Here is a 20,741-nt window from a genome sequence, read left to right as displayed (position 1 = left end):
CAACAAACTGGGGAATCACTTCTCCTACCTACATAATTATTGTGGTCAACATCAGGCATCCAAACATTCGTATCACAATATAGGTATCTTCATATTTCTCAATGAAGCAGACATATGGTGCATAGCATTTATTTTGTTGCTATTCTGAAAGAGTAAAAATAAATGCTTAATACAAGGTTTATACCTTCTGATAGGTGACGTGAAGTGAGTATAGATAGATGAAGCCAGACCAAAATGGTGAAAGTCAGTATCCATTCCTGAACAGAAGTAGACAGCCTGCATCATGCAACGTGTGGTCAGAATTCGCAGGAGTGTGTTCAAATATGGGGATCCAGGAACCTCTGCTTTATCTAAAGACTCTGCCAAGGCCTTTGCTGAATCAGTCTTTACCTCTAAATTCTGAGATAAATTAGAAACAAATCAGGGTAATTTTATGCATAAAAACTGCTTTATACCATTTACTACAAGATGCACACAATGAGATACAGCACAAAAACAGTACCTACAGCCCACTAAGTCTGTAACGAACATCAATCACTCATTTTTACACTAATCTTACCCAAACCCATGCTATCTTCCCCAATTTCCCCTCCTTCAGATTGCTGGGAAAATTCATAGAGGTCAATTAGCCTACCAACATTTTTGGGATGTGGGTGGAAAGCAAAGTACCTGGAGGAAATGCAGGTGAACAGAGAGAGGATGTGCAAAGTCCATAAAAGAGAACAATCAAAACTGGATCCCTGTATACATATCAACATTTAACTAAATAGCAACATTGACATTTTACCAGTATTTTATTGGATTTATGGAATGTTATGGAAATATAATACAAATTACACCCAGCTTTTAACACTTTTGGAATAAAGGGCAATCGGTACCTCCATCTTAAACAAAGCAAACAATACATTCCCCCCCCCCTCCAAAATCTTGACAATACTATCTTCAAAGAGCCAAAAGCAAACAAAACAGTGCACAGCAACACACACAAAATTCTGGAGGAACTCAGCAGGCCAGGCAGCATCTACGAAAAAAACTAGTCAACTAAGTGCCAGAAGGGAGATCCGTTGGGAGGGATGAATGGACAAGGGAGTCGCTTAGGGAGCACTTATCCTTGCAAGCGGAACAAGTACTATAATTGGCCTAGCAGCTCCAACCTCACTATCATCCAGGGCCCTAACCAGTCCTTCCAGGTGAGGTGACATTTCACCTGTGAGTCAGTTGGGGTCATTTACTGTGTTCAGTGCTCCCCGTATGGCCTCCTGTACATCAGTGAGACGTGATGCAAACTGGGAGACTGCTTCGCCAAGCATCTACGCTCTGTCCTCCAGAACAAGCAGGATCTCCCAGTGGCAGCCCATTTTAATTCCACTGTTGTGATGAGGCCACACTTAGGTGCAGGAACAACACCTTATATTTCATTGGATAGCTTCCAACCTGACGGCATGAACATTGATTACTCAAACTTCTAGTAATTCCCCACAACCACCACCAACTCCTTCTCCATTTCCCATCTCTTTTTCCCTCTCTCACCCCATCTCACTAATTAACTTCCCAGCTCTTTATTTCATCCCTCCCCCTTCAGGTTTCACCTATCACCTGGTAGTTCTCTCTCCCCTCTCCCGACCTTTTAAATCTACTCAGCACTTTTTCTCCAGTCCTGCTTAAGGGTTTCAGCCTGAAACGTCGACAGCACTTTTTTCCATAGATGCTGCCTGGCCTGCTGAGTTCCTCCAGCACTTTTTGTGTGTTGCTTGGATTTCCAGCATCTGCACATATTCTCTTGTTTGTGGTTGGATCAAAACATTGCACAAGTCACTATTTAACTTACAATAGGTAATAAGATGACCTAGGCAGGAGCAACAGGAAATAAAAGAATTTTATATGTAAATTTTTAAAAGGCAACCAGTATTTAAACTAACGAAGGGACGACTAGGAATAGAGTTCCAGAACAGGGGTGGAAAAAATGTGGTCTGAAATAAAGTGAGAGGAATATCTGACAAAATTGAAATTCATTGTGCAGCAATAATTTAAACAGTGCAAATGGAGACAATAATAATTTACAACTAACCAGAGTAGGGATTACTCAGACACGGTTATAGAAACACTGGACTAGTAGATAAACATTAGAGGGCATCACATAGTTAGAAAAGTGACAAAAGAATGAGAGGTGGATAGCTATACTCAAGGCAGAAAAATTACAATAAAATGTAGCAGTTCACATAGATTTAAATAGAAACCACATGCACAGCAAAAACAATACTTTATGGGATGCTCTACATACCGCAGCGTAGTTAGATGTGGAGGAAGCAATACAATGAGTACACAGAACAGTCAACACCCAGGGATTCTACCTACATTAAAACTGCATTAATTCAGCAATTGTATCGGACCAGATGATTTTCCAGAAGTTTGAGATTACAAATATCAACACACTTTTATTTTCCTTTTTTTTGAAACAGATGTTATAAAGCAACATTTCAGTACACTCAAGGGGAATCACCCAACAGAACTGGGGACAGGTTTAAAGGGTGTGGTAACCAGGGCTCCGATGAAGGAAAGGGAGAACAGGAATTGGGAGCTGATGACTGAAATGAATTTTAAAAGCAAAAGTCCTTGCTTTCCTAACAATTAAGTCTTTGAAGAGGTGACAGATATTAGTATTGATACAACTTATCTAAATTTTTCAGGGAGGTCTTGGATTTGATACTCCATAATAAATAAATGGACTGAGGGCCTGATGTCTGAAGGTCTAATAATAAAATGGATGACTGAATGGCGATAAGGACAAGAGAACAGATAAGCCAACATGGAATACTGTGCACAATTTTGGCCACTTATTGTTAGAAAAGAGAAGATACAAAATTATTTTCTGTACTCTCCATAACTTATGCTACTTCCAACAGGATCTTCCCTTCCACAACTGCCCGCCCCCCATCTTCTGTAAGGATTTCTCTCTACATGACTCTCTTGGACTCCCTTGTCCACTTCTCCTTGCCCAGTGATTGCTAATCTGGCACTTATCCTTGCAAGTGTGACAAATGCTTCAGCTGCCCCTTTATCTCCTCACCCACCACTGTTCAGGATCCCAAACAGCTCTTCCAGGTGAGGTGGCACTTCACCTCGGAGTCTGTTGGGTCATCTATTGTATCCAGTGAGACCTGAGTCAGACTGGAAGACTGATTTTGTCAACCACAAAAGATAGGATTTCCTGGTTGCTACTCATTTCAACTTCCCATTCCTATTCTGACACACCTGTTAACGGCTCCCTGAAGAGCCACAATGAGGCTAAACTCAAGTTGGAGCAGTAATTCTTCGTATTCCATCTGGGTGGCCTCAAACTTAACGGCATGAACATCAATTTCTCTAACTTCTGCCAATTTCTCCCTTCTCCCCTTCTTTTTCCATTCCCTTTCCCCTCTCACCCCTTCTCTTCTCCTCACCTGCCCATTCTCTCCCTCTAGTTTTTCCTCCTCCTCCCCTTTGTTCTGTGGTCCACTGTCCTGTCCTATTAAATTCCTTCTTCCTTAGATCTTCACCTCTTCCACCTATCACCTTCCAGCTTCAAATTCCAGTTGTCCTCCCGAACCCACCCTCCTTCTCCCCCAGCTATCACCTGCCAGCTTGAATGTTTTCCCCTTCCCTGACCTTCTTATGCTGGCTTCTTCCCCCTTCATTTCTGATGAAGGGTGCTGGCCCGAAACATCGACTGCAGGTTCCACTCCATTGATGCTGCCTGATGTGCTATGATCATCCTGCATTTTGTGTGTTTCTAACATAAGCAGAACCTCTTATGGTTATGCTGTAAAATTCTTAGAAGGTATCAAAAATGTGGTGTTTTACTGTCAGGAATGGATGAACATTTTTCACATTTAGGAAAGGAAGGGAAAAAAGTCAGAAAATGAAAAGAGAATGTCTCCTTTGCACTCTAGTCACGATTACTCTATGCACTTGATCATATTTATTCCAATCAGAAAAGATCTCAAACTACACCTTATTTAAGTCTCAAGCAATTTATTAACAGTTAAAACAACAGTTTATGGTGTCCATGACTCACTTTAGAATTTGCTGCTTTAACAAGGATGTCATAATTGGATGGAGGTGGTGCTGGATGCTTTCTGAGGAGTGCACATTCTGGGAATTCTTCATAAATTTTCTGTGCAACTGAGATGTTGGCCTGCAGCATGAACTCCTCTACCATTGAATTGGTTTCTCTGTTTTTGAAGTAAATAAATATGCAAGTTTAGATTTCTATAACTTACCACATAGAATATATAACAAGGAACAGACTACCTTAATCCTTCACCTTTTTTTTTGTTTTCAATGATGCTGCTAAAGGACTTATAGTTTCACTTCACTTATGAAATGGAAGCAAAGTAGGCAATCAGGTACTGAACTGTAACGACATTCTAAGAAACTACTGGCTGTTTATAACTATTTTCTTATAGAATTTCCACATGTAGCTCAAGTACTCTAAAAGTGGAAGAATGTGTTGAGTTCAACCACGAACATACACAATAACTGAGCGCACTTTGGATTGTAAAAATGGGATGATGGGGAAAACATTCTAAGTAATGAATGTTCTTTGCAACTTAGAGAATTCTATAAAGCAAATTTTTGTTGCCAGAAGCACAAAACGCTAAAATAAGTTCACAATATAGTCTGAAAACAATCCCGTAGATACAACTTAATTAGGTTTACCTATCAATATTCAGGAGCTACATATATTAAATAAATTGATCCGTTGTGCTATTTCACAATATCGATTGTTTAAAAACTAAATTTAGAATGAAGTTGGTTAGCATTGACCTTAACTGCAACTGGGGAAAAGAAAAGTTCTGCAAGATGGCAGCCACACTGATTCTAAGCCAACCTAAATTAAAATTCAGACGTACATACTTTAATTCTTTGGTTTGCAGGTCGATAGGATCATGAGTCTCACTGTCCATGTGAAATCGGACTTCTGGAGAAGATAATGTGAGAGCACTGAAAACAAAATGCAGATTTTATTAAAAGGACATTTAGATTCTTATAACTCAAAACAGAAAAGAAATTACTGTAATAAGCCGTGAATGAGTTCATTATTTTAATTACTACTTAAATTATTACACCTCAAACAGCCACATATATTTCTAGTTATAATTCAGGAGGCAAGTTTGGATACTTGACTGGACAGAGGGAAAGGAAGTGCATTCATTTGTCTCCACTATAACAAACCTTAGCAGGAAGAAAGCTTATCCTTGTGTGTGCACAAAAGACATGCAAGGCATTAGAAATGACTGTTATTCAGGAACTCACTATAAGCCAAATAGAACTTGCAGATACCAAATTAATTTAATTCCACATTCTGATGCTACAATAATATAAAAATTGCTTTTACTGTAATGAATACTTTTATTCATTAAAAAAACTAAATAATCTGCTAATTGTAGTACAAATTTTGACTAGATATTGGATCATCTTTGCTGCTTTTCTTCATTTTGTCTTATAAATTTTTAAAGCATGAGGCATGGCCCGATTTAATATCACATTGAAAAGACAGCATTTCTAACAGAAGCACACTCCCTTAGCACAACACTAAAGTAACTCATTGGTTTTATGACAGAATGGAACTTGAGCACATAATTTTTTTTACATCTTACACTTTACTGCTGCCACAAAACAACAAATTTCACAACACAGGTCAGTGATAACTAAAAGCTGATTCTGATTCCGATTCGAAGCAATGATGAATACCTGATGGAAGCAACCTTGAATTATAGATACAAGTTCAGCTGTAAGTGCTTAGAAGTAACTTGAAATCTTACCCATTGTCAATCCTCTTCTTTTTCAGAATCTTTGCCAGTTTATTTAAGCGGCGAAGTCCTTTCGTGACCTCATCATTCATGTTTGCATCATCAATTCTCATCTGCGCTTCTGCATATGTAAGTGATGCCTGTAACATAAATACCACATTCAATATTAAACTAATACAAACAGCAAATGTGTATACAATTGATTCCCAAAACTTCTAGAATGCATTTTTAGGATCCAAAACAAAACTCTAACATTAATTTAAAGGCTATCAATGAATTGTTACTCAAATGGCAGATTAATGCAATGACAAATTAATGCATTTGGTATTTACAATGATTTAGTCCTGTGTAATGTTGAAAAAAAAACTTTTCTAAGTAAAAAGATACACAAATCCATATGCAGGCCACCATAATGCCATGGACTGCTAGCCAATCACAAAGATTCATTGGACTCCATCTCCCCTCCCTACAAACATTGTCTTTGAATCTTTCTATCCCATTTCCAAAAGGTGCCTCACAGGCTCTCTCATCACACTACTGTTTATTTGGATATGTTCTCCTCAGTCCCCCAGCTGTCTGCAGAGCCCATGTTCTTAATGAAGTGTCGGAATGAAGTCAACATGTTTTGCCTGCTGCCTACAGTACTGATAAACAGGACTCATGGTGACGGATTCCTGGCACTAACTCAAGTAGACAGGACCCATGCTATATTGTGAGAAGGCAGAAGAAAACCTGAAAGGCTAATGAAATGGAGATCACAATGTAGTCCATAGAGGGATACTGGGGGAAGAAATAGCAAGAACAGGAGAGGATTTGGGAGGGTGATAGATGAAGAGAAAAGGGGAGGACATAGTAGCTTGAGGCATAATAGACAATGAAGCTCTCTGGTCCATTCAGTACTTTTACTTTTCACCTCTTACCAGTTTTCTTCCCAACCAGTTAGCCATCATTATAAGCAACCAACAGAAAAGCATTACCAAATACACTGTTATAAAAGTTTCTTTACCTTAGAATTAATAACACTTTTTGTAAACTTAGTATTTAGGATTTCAGCACTGTGTGTCATTTCCCAAATACAAGAAAATGCAAACCTGGAAAAGGAGAAATTGAACTGAAAACAGGTTAAATTGTCACAACTTTTAAAATCTATCTTCAAATCCTTATTTTCTAGTTGAGGTGTAGAGAATTCATTCCCATTTTACTGTTTGTTTAAAGTCAAAATGGAAATAAGCCCTTTGGCCTAACTTGTCCATTCCAACCAAGTTACACACCTGAGCTATCAGTCTCATTTGCCTGTGATGGCTCATATCCTTTTAAAACTTTTCTATTCTAATATCAGTCCAAATACATTTTAAATCCTGTAAATATATCTACCTCGAGCACTTTTTCTGGCAGCTCATTACATACCCCACTATTCCCTGTATGAAAAATTTATCCCTCTGGTTCCCTTTAAATATTTTTCCTTCTTGTTTTAAAACTCTGCCCTCCAGCTTTAGACTCCCCTATCCTGGGAAAATGGGTGGCAAGGTGAAGATACGTCCCTTCCAAAGGAGATGTAAGGCGCACCTTCTCTCTGCTCACCTGCAGGTCACCTTTGGGCAACGTGTAACACCGGCTTAGCCCCCCCAATCAGGGTCATATGAAGCCACTGAAGCAGGTGGTGGATGGCTGTATGAGTAGCTGGAGCATATCAGAAGTCCTCGTTATGTGACCACTGATGCCAGCTAATCTCTGAAGCGTATTGATAATGGTTGGGATCACCCATCTTGTAAAACATTGCGCAGAAGGCAATGGCAACACACTTCTGTAGAAAAAATCGCCAAGAACAATCATGGTCATGAGACCATGACTGCCTATGATATACAACATGGCACTTCATGATGATGATGAGGAACCTGGGAAAAAGACTGTGACCATTCACCTTATCTATGCCCCTCATAATTTTGTACACCTGACAAATGTTTTATATTTTTGCAAATGTGAAGATTAAATCTCACCTAATTTTCTCACTCTAAATAACCCGGCAGTGGTGCAGAAAAGAGGCAAGGTGTATGTCTTTTTCAATCAGTACTTCCCAATGATCTAATTTTAAAATTAGCAACAATGAAAGTATGAATTTAGGATGTGCACAGAAAAAGTAAATTACCTCTCCACGTTGGATCTTAAAGAGCAAAGATTTGAGCTGAGCAGTTCTGGAACCATGTCAATCCTCTATTGAAAAACAGAATTATCTGAATTATTAACAATAGTTCCATTATGTATTACTGCATCCACTGAAATCTTAGAAATGTAGCAAAGTAATCCACTGGACCTTTAAGTAATGGATCAATTTGAATATCCTTTCTATCTGTGCAAATGGTTCAATCACACCTGCAGTGCTGTATCTGAGGTTCTTGTAATAATTAGGGCTATGCACAGGCTAAGTCCAATTAAAAGCAGTGCATGCCAAAGCTATTTTGGTTAAAATTACAAACAGAACTGTAGCATCTTTACCTTCTCGCAAAGGTAAACTGTCGTTCCCCGATTTGCTGACTCTTGATCCAGTGCATTTCCTGGGCGAATGAAGTGGCTTACATCTGCAATGTGTACGCCAACCTGTATTTCAATATTCAAGGACAACGTTATTCCTTATGTAGATTCAAGGATTCTAGGATTCAACATTGTTTACTGTCATTCTTCAGTACAAGGGGATAAAGGAGACAGAAATGATTCTTAATCTGGATCCAATATTAAAAAAGTCATACAATAAGCATGAACAACACAATAAATATAAATATAAAAATATTCCTGCAAAACACAATGGACAAATAACTGAATTTGTCTGAATAAACATAAGATTAACTTACATACACACAGACTGATTGTATGTATATAAAGTGGCAGTGCATGGGGGGGGGGGGAAGGAGGTGAAGGGTGCTGAGGGATTATGGAGAGGTATGGCTGATGTGGATGTGGTGGAACATGAGGAAGATTCCACATCAGGTTCAAATTAGACAACAAAATAACACCATTATAGAAATCACTTATCTGTTGTAGAGATAAGACCCACTTCAAAGTATTACCAAAGTAGAGGAATTTTATGCTATACAACTAAGGACATGTACACATTGCAAAAATCATCACAAAATTAATTAAAAATGAAAGAATGATCAGTCATTATATCTGAAGCACTAAGAAACCCATTTCTCTATAGGAATCTATTTATTTTCTTATTATTATGCAGTGAATTATTTTACTTCATTCCAAAGCCATTCAATGCTCAGCAGTAGAAACGCATTAAATTTAACTGCCCCCAAAGTTCTCATTTCTTCAATATTTAATTTTCCAGTTGAGTTAGGAGTAAGTCAATGTAAGCAGCTATACACTAAAACACCACTGCAATAATCAGCTCTGATAAAGATGAAACTTGCAATATTAACCTCCTATTCTGAAGACTCAGTGAGTTTAGTACATTAAATAAAACAAGTTCCCACAGAAACATATTTTATTTCAATACTGGTACTTCACAACTACTTCTAATTTACCCTGGAACTGAAGATAACCATTGTTCATACTCAGTGCTATAATCAACCTGCTAAACTCCGCTTAATTCAAAAGACTGTACTCAACAAAATGTGTTAATATTTTATACTTATCATTATTTCATGTTCTGAACACTTCATTATACAACAGCAGGACATCAAAATATCTCTTTACGGCTTCTTCCATTACAGAACCAAATTTTCATTTGGTTACTGGCATTTTATACCCTTCTGTTACTTTTAATTCCCTTCATTTCTTCCTCTTAAAATAAGTTAATGAATCAATAAACATGGTGACAACAAAGCCAAATATTAATTCACGAAGGATGTAACTTTACAGTGCCAGCTGTAAGATCATGGTGATGAAATGCTTTGAAAGGTTGGTCATGGCTACACTCAACTCCTGCCTCAGCAAGGGCCTGGACCCACTGCAATTTGCCTATTTGCACAGTATGTCAAGGGACATGCAATCTTAATGTCTCTTCATGCAGTCCTAGATCACCTGGGCAATACAAACACCTATGTCATTGACTATAGCTCAGCATTTAACACCATTATTCCTGCAGTCCTGATTGAAAAGCTACAGAATCTGGGCCTCTGAATCTCCCTCTGCACCTGGATCCTTGACTTCCTAACCAAAAGGCTACAACCTGTGGGAACTGGTAATATCAACTCCTCGCAGATGATCGACACTAGCAGAATTTCAGATGGAGATGAGGAAGTGTACAGGAGCGAGATACACCAGCTAGTTGAGTGGTGTCGCAGCAACAACTTTGCGCTCAATGTCAGTAAGACCATAGAGATTATGGTGGACTTCGGAAAGGGTAAGACAAGGGAACAAACCACTCCTCATAGAGGGATCAAAAGTGGAAAGGGTGAGCAATTTTAAGCTCCTGGATGTCAATATCTTTGTGGATCTAAACTGGTCCCAACAGCCTATGCAGCTTTAAAGAAGGCAAGGCAGCAGCTATTTTTCATTAGGAGTTTGAGGAGATTTGGTTTATCACCTAAAAAATTTGAAAACTTCCACAGATGTACTGTGGAGAGCATTCTGACAGGCTGCATCACTGTCTAGCATGGGGGTGGGGATCGAACAGGATCGAAAAAAGCTACAGAAAGTTGTAAAATTATTCAGCTCCCTGATGGGTACTTGACTCTGTAGTATCCAAGCCATCTTCAAGGAGTGGTGCCTTAGAAAGGCGGCAACCATTATTAAGGACCCCCATCAGCCAGGATTTGCCTTCCCTTCATTGTTACCTTAAGAAGGAGAGTGTAGGAGTGTCAACAAAAATCAACATGAGTGTAATGACTTCGAACGTACCTCACTTTATTTTCTGTTTTTGCGCTATTTTTAATTTAACTATTTAATATCCATAAATTTACTTACAGTAATTGGTCTATATTTTTTCTATATTTATCAGGTACTGCATTATACTGCTGCCACTAAGTTAACAAATTTCACGACATATGTCAGTAAAATTCAACCTGATTCTAATTCTCGCACTGTCTGTAGGGAGTTTTTATGTTTTCCCTGTGACTGTATGGGTTTCCTCTGGGTGATCTGGTTTCCTCCCACATTCCAAAGACATGCGGTCGGGATTAGTGAGCTGAGTTCATGCTATGTTGGCACTGGAAGCATGGTGACATTTGCAAGCTGTTCAGCACAGTCCTGTTGATTTGACGCAAACGATACATTTCATTGTATGTTTTGATGTACATATGACAAATAAAGCTAATCTTTAAACCAAATTCTCAGTGCACATCGTAAAGGCCAGTAAGTACACCTGATTAAAATTATTTAACAAAAAATAATCAAGGTTAACAGAAGCATTAAGGACCAGAGGACATGGTCTATTGGTGCAATTTCAGCAGGGACAGCAGAGCATTGGAACAAATTCAATTTATAAAGGACAGACATCTAGGAATGTGTTAGCACTGTAAATTGTAGAAGGAGGAATACTTGGATGAGGGCTTCAGAATCAGATAAGCAAGGGCAGAGTTGGGCAATGTTACTGAGGTGGAAATACTTGGTTCTATCAATAGCATGACTGTGTGCTGCAAAGCTCATTTCAGGGTAAAACATGACAGAAAAAGGATGGAGTTTGTGGCAAGCATGAAAGACTTAGACCAGGGGTGTCAAACTCAAATACACAGTGGGCCAAAATTTAAAAATCGGTACAAGTCGAGGGCCGGACTGGTTCAGCGTTTATTGCAAAACTTATTGAAATGAATTTATTACACATATTAACCTGGAACTAACAAAGCTTAGGTTATTGCCTACAAAAACAACATTGAACATTAAATAAATAAAAAATCAGTTGCATTTATTTCTTATGGCTTTACCTGCAGCTTTTCTGGAGTAATTTCTAATGAAAACATTTTTCCACAGGCCAACACTCTGTGATTCACACTAGTCTAAGCCAGATACTTGGCATCTCATCTTGGATGCAAGTTCATCAATGTTTGGAGTCAGGCTCTGAGCTGAGGAAATCCTCAGAATTGAGTGAAGGTGTTCATCAGAAAGACGACTCCTGTGTGATGTTTTGTTTATCTTCATCAAAGAGAACAGTTGTTCACACAGATATGTGCTGCCAAACGTAGAGAGCATTTGAGCAGCTTGGGTACGCAGCTGGGGCATTGTGTCGGGAATGAAACGTAGAAACTGTGCAGCGCCCACCGAGTCATACTTTGCCTTGAGTGTGTCACTACATTGGAGTTCAATCAGCTCCATTTGTATGTTGGTTGGTGCGCTTTCCACGTCAGCTGCAAATGGATTACTGAGCAGTTCAAACCTGCTTTTTTGGGCTTCAAAGTCGGCAAATCGCCGTGTGAAGTCGGCACCAAGTATGCTAAGTTTTTCAGCAAACTTTGCACGTGGGAACACTGCGGTAGAAACCTGCTCTTTCATAGTTTGGCAACACGGAAAATGGCTCAAGTTTTCTTGCTGCATCTGCGTCTCCCACAGGCGCAGCTTGGTTTTAAAAGCCCTCACTGCAACGTACATGTCTGTGATCACACGACCCCGCCCCTGAAGCTGCAGGTTGAGCGCATTGAGATGGCTCGTGATGTCACACAGAAACGCCATTTCACAAAGCAACTTTTTATCCCGGAGCTCTGTTGTGTCTTTCCCTTTGCTTTCCATGAACTGACAGATCTCGTCACGCAACTCGAAACATCTTTCCAGCACTTTTCCTTGGCTTAACCATCGCACCTCTGTGTGATAGGGCAAATCATTATATTCTGAACCCAACTCCTCCAGAAACGACTTGAACTCGCGGTGATTCAAACCTTTGGCTCTTATGAAGTTAACTGCTCGTGTTATGGTGCTCATTATATGTTCCATTTTCAAGGCTTTGCCACACAACAATTCCTGGTGTATGATGCAGTGATAAGCTGTCAGCTCACCTGCGCCGTTTTCCTCCCGCATCTTCTCCCGGATCCTGCCCACCAATCCACTCTTTTGACCGCACATCGCGGGCACTCCATCTGTCGTCAATCCCAAAAGTTTATCCCAAGGCAGCCTCATTATATTTACACATCTGGATACCTCTTCAAAGAGATCTTTTCCAGTAGTTGTGCCATGCATTGATCTTAATCCCAAAAGTTCCTCTGTTACACACAGACTTGAGTCCACTCCACGAATGAAAATTGACAATTAGGCAGTATCAGAAGTGTCCCTGCTCTCATCCACAGCAAGGGAATATGCGATAAAATCTCTTTCCTTCCCCACCAGCTGTTGTTGTAGATTGGTGGCAAGCTCACGTACATGGTCAGCAACGGTGTTTCTGCTCAGGCTCACATTTGAAAATGCTTGCCTTTTATCTGGGCACACGACGTCGCAAATTTTCATCATGCAGTTTTTAACAAATTCTCCCTCGGTAAAGGGCCGGGCTGATTTAGCGATCTCTGCTGGCACAATAAAACTAGCCTTTACAGCAGCCTCACTTTGTGTTTTGGCTTTTGTGAACATAGCCTGCTGTGACCCCAGACTTCTTTTCAACTCTTCTACCTTCTGGAGCTTCTGTTTCTTGTCCAGATGCTTGTATTTGTCGTGGTGTTTCGTTTCATAGTGTCGTCTTACGTTATATTCTTTAATTACAGCCACACCGTCTCCGCACACAAGACAAACAGGTTTGCCCTTTATATCTGCGAACATATACTCTGCCTCCCACCTGCCTTGAAAACCCCTGATTTCAAAGTCCACCTTTCGTTCAGCCATTTTTGGGGTGAGGGATAGCTGAAAGTTGACCACACGTGACTAGCGCCATAAGGATGCTGATGAGAGAGTAAGGCAAGCGCGAGTAATGCACTGGCAGTGCATTGTGGGATTTGTAGTATTAGTGGTGCATGCAATATACCGGCGGGCCAGCTCTAATAGAAAAAAAATTTATTCATTAATGATATTCAGGAAATAAACCAGGGAAACCGAATAAACACTAAAAACCCTGAAAACCTGGTACCTGAATAAACTCAGCATTAGCCATATCATACGCCATAGGTGCTTCGATTACTGGGGCCAGCTTTAATAGTAATTAGATATTATTTCGCGGGCCAAAGATAATTCCACCGCGGGCCGGATTTGGCCCGCGGGCCTTGAGTTTGACATATATGACTTAGACTTTCTGATATTTAATTGAAGGAAATTTCTACTACCGTGGATGTCGGATTATAAGCCGCTACTTTTTTCCCACATTTTGAACAGCTTTGAACTCTGCGGCCTTTAATACGGTGCGGCTAATGCATGGTTTTTTTCATGCCGCCAAAAACATTTTGCCTCGTAACAGTAGACCAATAAAATTGATGAATAGTTCACAGAGGTCCAATGAAATTGTACGATAAATCAAGCGCACTTTCACAATTAAATTATTGTAAATCAGTCATTTGTACTCACCCTCATCAACATGGAAAACACTCGAAGAAAAGCATTGTGCTGCCTTTATGGCAGTTATTTAGTTTATAATATTTTCGCTTAGTAATTCATTTGTTAGTTAAAGTTAGAACTGTTTTAACTATATTTGTTTTCTGTACTACATCGCGGGATGCTATGACGTCACACCCGGTTTCGCCGCGTCTTGTGGGATACCGGTTTGCGATAAACGGGACGGCGGGGGGGAGCGGCGGAGCGAAAACGCTGCTTTTAAGTTAAAGGCGATCAATAACTTTTCCTGGTAGGCTGCAGTATATATATTTTTTACCAGTCGTTAGGAGATATTGGAATGTTGTTCAGTAAAGAAGTATACGCAACGTATATTTAAAAGTAGCCGCGTTACAGGCACGGTTCGAAAAAAAGCATTTGCAATATGTATTTGTTTATGTTACCATATGGATTTAATTAAAAGTTAAAAAATCCTCACGTGTAATATCTTTCTGTGTAAATATCTCATATTACAACGTGGGACACCTGCGGCCGAAAATCCGGTGCGGCCTGTACAAGTAAAAAATTGATTTTCTTTCTAAAATTAGAGCCAGCGGCTTTTAATCAGGTGCGCTCTGTAGTCCGGAATCTACGGTAATCCAGTAGTAGATGTCAGACAAATAATTGGGAACTGTAGAGACAATGTGAAGGGGGTGGAGTCAAGAGAAATGAGGCTATACTTCCTTACTTACCGTAGATTCCGGACTACAGAGCGCACCTGATTAAAAGCCGCTGGCTCTAATTTTAGAAATAAAATCAATTTTTTACTTGTACAGGCCGCACCGGATTTTAGGCCGCACCGGATTTTCGGCCGCAGGTGTCCCACGTTGTAATATGAGATATTTACACAGAAAGATATTACACGTGAGGATTTTTTAACTTTTAATTAAATCCATATGGTAACATAAACAAATACATATTGCAAATGCTTTTTTTCGAACCGTGCCTGTAACGCGGCTACTTTTAAATATACGTTGCGTATACTTCTTTACTGAACAACATTCCAATATCTCCTAACGACTGGTAAAAAATATATATACTGCAGCCTACCAGGAAAAGTTATTGATCGCCTTTAACTTAAAAGCAGCGTTTTCGCTCCGCCGCTCCCCCCCGCCGTCCCGTTTATCGCAAACCGGTATCCCACAAGACGCGGCGAAACCGGGTGTGACGTCATAGCATCCCGCGATGTAGTACAGAAAACAAATATAGTTAAAACAGTTCTAACTTTAACTAACAAATGAATTACTAAGCGAAAATATTATAAACTAAATAACTGCCATAAAGGCAGCACAATGCTTTTCTTCGAGTGTTTTCCATGTTGATGAGGGTGAGTACAAATGACTGATTTACAATAATTTAATTGTGAAAGTGCGCTTGATTTATCGTACAATTTCATTGGACCTCTGTGAACTATTCATCAATTTTATTGGTCTACTGTTACGAGGCAAAATGTTTTTGGCGGCATGAAAAAAAAATAATACATTAGCCGCACCGTATTAAAGGCCGCAGAGTTCAAAGCTGTTCAAAATGTGGGAAAAAAGTAGCGGCTTAAAATCCGGAATCTACGGTACTTCCTTACTTCGACTGTACTTCCTTAGAAGGTTGGCGTCATTCAATGTCTGTAGTGAGATGCTGAAGATGTTCTATAGGTCAGTTGTGGAGAGCGCCCTCTTCTTTGTGGTGGCGTGTTGGGGAGGAAGCATTAAGAAGAGGGACGCCTCACGTCTTAATAAGCTGGTAAGGAAGGCGGGCTCTGTCGTGGGCAAAGTACTGGAGAGTTTAACATCGGTAGCTGAGCGAAGGGCGCTGAGTAGGCTACGGTCAATTATGGAAAACTCTGAACATCCTCTACATCAATTATGGAAAACTCTGAACATCCTCTACATAGCACCATCCAGAGACAGAGAAGCAGTTTCAGCGACAGGTTACTATCGATGCAATGCTCCTCAGACAGGATGAAGAGGTCAATACTCCCCAATGCCATTAGGCTTTACAATTCAACCGCCAGGACTTAAGAACTTTTTAAAAGCTATTATTAATGCTTTTTGAGATAGTGATTTAGATGCATATCATATTTTTTACTGAGTTAAGTATTGTATGTAATTAGTTTTGCTACAACAAGTGTATGGGACATTGGAAAAAAAGTTGAATTTCCCCATGGGGATGAATAAAGTATCTATCTATCTAAAATGTAGCCTAGTGTCAGTTTAGAGATTAAAAATACCAGTTTTCAGAAGTTGCTGTTTAATAATAATACGGTTTGTAAATTAAATAAATTGAGATAATTAGGTTAGTTTAATGTCATTTACATAAGGGAACTAAGAAAATATTTGTTTGCATAGAGCTCACAGAATAAACGGTATGCATAGTAATAACAAACACCATGAGCACATAACAGAATACTGTAAAGATTGTAGTGCAACTTGAAAAAGTGCAAAAATATACTGCAGTGACAACAGCAGAACAATCGAGAGGGGCAGTGTTAAGAGCAAAAGAATGTAGTAGCAAAACCAGGAAGGATCTGGTTGAAGAATCTGATAGCAGTGGGGCAAAGCTGCTCTTAAGCCTGTAGCCTCTCTTTAAAAGGTAAAAGAGAGAAAAGGGAATGGCCAGAATGGCAGGCATCCTTGAAAACACTAGTTTTCCTGAAGCAACACACTATGAAGATGGACAGGATAGAAGGAAGCAACTAAGTGGTCTGGGCTGTGTTTACCATTTCCTGTGGGTTCAGTCAGTCATGAACAGGGGAGTTGCCAGACCAGGCTGAGATGCAACCCCAGAGATACTTCCTCTAGCACATCTGTAGAAATTCCAAAAAATGTTCATGGACAAGCCAAATCTTCTCAAACACCATTGAAAGTGCACTAATGCACTTTCTTCACCGTAGCATCAGTGTGAAGTGACAAGGTGAGGTTGTTGGCAATATGAATGCCAAGGAACTTGAAACAGTAAACCACTTCTACAGTAGCTCTATTGAGGACAGGACTAACAACCCACTTATGCTCTTATAATGGCAACTATGCACATTGATATGATTTTTAATAGAACATTTGGCAGGTAGAGGAGTTAGAAAATCTACTTCCAGGTTTGCTTCACAGTTTGGAAGCAAACAAGGCAATAACTGAAAGAATAGGTATCTCCAGTAACTGAATGTAAATTATTACACAACTTCTCCCACTCTACCTATCATCAAATGAGATACCTCCAATCAAGCATGTAACCAGGTGCAAATAAGTATCACAAAGCAGAACTTAACTCCAGATTTCCATTCTCCAATTCTCTACAATGCAGAGCATCATCGATATCTGTACATCCAGGAGGATCCACACTGCAGATATGGAGATGCCTTAGGTCTTTCCGCTCTTTCAGGTCCTGCAATTTAGAACAGCAAGTCAGTGCATGGATTCCATTAATTAACTATTGTAAGCAGCAACAAAAAAAGAAATCAAACTTTGGATTAAAACAAAATGTTCACTTTGATTTTGAAAAAGTACTTCAAAGTGTAAACACATGAAGTTAAATGTTCCAGGTTCATGTGTTTAACTAAATTAATCAAAGATAAATAGACCAAGAAGTTGTCAGGTCTACATCAAAGTAACATTATTTCCCACAGCAGCAAACTGGCAAGTTGGAGTGAAGCACCTGCTCTGGCATCTTTTTCCCCCTTCGAAAGGTCTGAACCAAGTTCAAATGTAGGATTGGGGACACACTGATATTAGACCCAACTTAAGATTTTAAGTAACCAAAATTAAGTACTTTTGTCAAACACTAATTTTAAAAAATGAAGAAAACAGCTCCCAAAACTGAATTAAAACTTCAAAAGAACACAAAAAGTTTAAGTCTCAACTATATGCTGTTAATCAACAGCTACAGTAAATAGAGAACTAAAATGCATAATACAAGAGAAGGCAGACTTTGTTCTGTTGAAATGTTCATATTGTATATAGGTCACCAAGTAAACACCACAGTACAGCCATTCCAGTTACAGAAATTTGCAAAGCAAGCCCCAAAAATTTGAAATATGGAATAAAATCTGTCCTTATAGAATTTACATGGGGAAAACAAAGGTAAATAAATAAATAAACTTAGATTTTTTTTCTGTTTACATTTCTTGACGCAATATGCAGATATGGCTATACACTACGAAATATCATGATGCAGACCATTAGGCAACGCAACTTCCGCATAACAACTGAGCCAACTTAATTTTGTACAAAGCCAGATCGAGGTTAGACATCAGAAAGTGGTTATTTTCTTAAAGAGCATACACCTCTGCATAGGTAGCCATTTCACGTGGACAAGGCCAAATCAATAAAGGTCTTTATGCAAAGGTATCCTCTTTGCTGAATTAAGCAGGTGTCACCACTCACAGAAACAGAGTGATCAACTAGTTTCCTTTGTTTACTTTGATGAGGCAAAAAGGAACTCTAAGATTATTCTCCTGCCGTTTGATTTTTCTCAGTCCCAACTGAAAATCTGTTTTACTAACTAATCTGTTTTACCCACTAAGGAGCACCAGGCCACAGTCTCCTATACCATCACCAACCTTATCAACTCTGGGGATCTCCCATCCACTGCCACCAACCTCATAGTTCCCACACTCCACACTTCCCGTTTCTACCTCCTACCCAAGATCCACAAACCTGCCTGTCCAGGTAGACCCACTGTCTCAGCTTGCTCCTGCACCACCAAACTAATTTCTGCATACCTTGACACTGTTTTATCCCCCCTTGTTCAAACCTTTCCCACCTATGTTCGTGACACTTCTTACACGTTGAATTTTTTCAATGATTTTAAGTTCCCTGGCCCCCACCGCCTTATTTTCACCATGGACGTCTAGTCCCTATATACCTCCATCCCCCACCAGAAAAGTCTCAAAGCTCTCCGCTTCTTTTTGGATTCCAGACCTAACCAATTCCCCTCTACCACCACTCTCCTCCGTCTAGCGGAATTAGTTCTTACTCTCAATAATTTCTCCTTCGGCTCCTCCCATTTCCTCTAAACTAAAGGTGTAGGTAGCCATGGGCACCGGCATGGGTCCCAGTTATGCCTGCCTTTTTGTTGGCTTTGTGGACAGTCCATGTTCCAAGCCTATATGGGTATCCGTCCCCCTCTTTTCCTTTGCTACATCGACGACTGCATTGGCACTGCCTCCTGCACCCATGCTGAGCTTGTTGACTTCATTAACTTTGCCTCCAACTTTCATCCTGCCCTCAAATTTACCTGGTCCATTTCTAACACCTCCCTCCCCTTTCTTGATCTTTCTGTCTCCATCTCTGGAGACGGCTTATCTACTGATATCTACTATAAGCCTACAGACTCTAACAGCTACCTGGACTATTCCTCTTCCCATCCTGGCTCTTGCAAAAATGCTATCCCCTTCTCACAATTCCTCCGTCTTTGCCACATCTGCTCTCAGCATGAGGCTTTTCATTCCAGGACGAAGGAGATGTCTTCCTTTTCTAAACAAAGGGGCTTCCCTTCTTCCACCATCAACTCTGCCCACAAACGCATCTCTCCCATTTCCCACACATCTGCCCTCACCCCATCTGCCCACCACCCCACTCGGGAAAGGGTTCCCCTGGTCCTCACCTACCACCCCACCAGCCTCCGGGTCCAATGTATAATTCTCCGTAACTTATACCACCTCCAACGGGATCCCACTACCAAGCACATCTTTCCCTCCCGCCTCTTTCTGCTTTCCGCAGGGATCACTCCCTACGCGACTACCTTGTCCATTTGTTCCCCCCCCCCCCCCCCCCCATCCCTTCACACCGATCTCCCTCCTGGCACTTATCCTTGTAAGCGGAACAAGTGCTACACCTGCCCTTACACTTCCTCCCTCACCACCATTCAGGGCCCCAGACAGTCCTTCCAGGTGAGGTGACACTTCACCTGTGAGTCGGCTGGTGTGGTATCCTGCGTCCGGTGCTCCCGATGTGGCCTTTTATATATTGGTGAGACCCGACGTAGACTGGGAGACCGTTTCGCTGAACACCTACGCTCTGTCCGCCAGAGAAAGCAGGATCTCCCAGTGGCCACACATTTCAATTCTACGTCCCATTCCCATTCTGATATGTCTATCCACGGCCTCCTCTACTGTCAAGATGAAGCCACACTCAGGTTGGAGGAACAACACCTTATATACCGGCTGGGTAGCCTCCAACCTGATGGCATAAACATTGACCTCTCTAACTTCCGTTAATGCCCCTCCTCCCCTTCTTACCCCATTCCTGATATATTTAGTTTTTTTCCCCCTATTTTTTTTTCTCTCTTTCTGCCCATCACTCTGCCTGTTCTCCATCTCCCTCTGGTGCTCCCCTCCCCCTTTCTTTTTCCCTAGGCCTCCCGTCCAATGATCTTTTCCCTTTTCCAGTTCTGTATCCCTTTTGCCAATCACCTGTCTGGCTCTCAGCTTCACCCCACTCCCTCCGTTCTTCTCCTATCATTTCACATTTCCCCCTCCCTCTGCTACTTTCAAATCTCTTACTATCTTTTCTGTTAGTTGGTCCT

At 40.4% G+C, this 20,741-nt stretch overlaps 1 protein-coding gene across 1 annotated transcript in view; it reads right to left on the bottom strand.

Annotated features, from left to right (window-relative positions):
- Positions 1 to 20,741, bottom strand: part of dis3 (DIS3 exosome endoribonuclease and 3'-5' exoribonuclease) — a 45,662-nt gene that overhangs the window by 6,010 nt on the left and 18,911 nt on the right. The window contains exons 10-17 of the mRNA XM_073028103.1: positions 17,486 to 17,600; positions 8,286 to 8,389; positions 7,939 to 8,003; positions 6,799 to 6,883; positions 5,805 to 5,932; positions 4,897 to 4,983; positions 4,055 to 4,211; positions 185 to 399 (exon numbers count right to left, since the gene is read on the bottom strand). Coding sequence (XP_072884204.1) covers positions 185 to 399; positions 4,055 to 4,211; positions 4,897 to 4,983; positions 5,805 to 5,932; positions 6,799 to 6,883; positions 7,939 to 8,003; positions 8,286 to 8,389; positions 17,486 to 17,600 — 956 coding nt within the window. The remainder of the gene's footprint in view (positions 1 to 184; positions 400 to 4,054; positions 4,212 to 4,896; positions 4,984 to 5,804; positions 5,933 to 6,798; positions 6,884 to 7,938; positions 8,004 to 8,285; positions 8,390 to 17,485; positions 17,601 to 20,741) is intronic.

This window comes from Hemitrygon akajei, chromosome 2, assembly GCF_048418815.1.
Source record: "Hemitrygon akajei chromosome 2, sHemAka1.3, whole genome shotgun sequence".
Lineage (NCBI taxonomy): Eukaryota > Metazoa > Chordata > Chondrichthyes > Myliobatiformes > Dasyatidae > Hemitrygon > Hemitrygon akajei.
The sequence above is the reverse complement of the archived record's forward strand: the minus strand, read 5'-3'. Positions and strand labels throughout refer to the sequence as shown.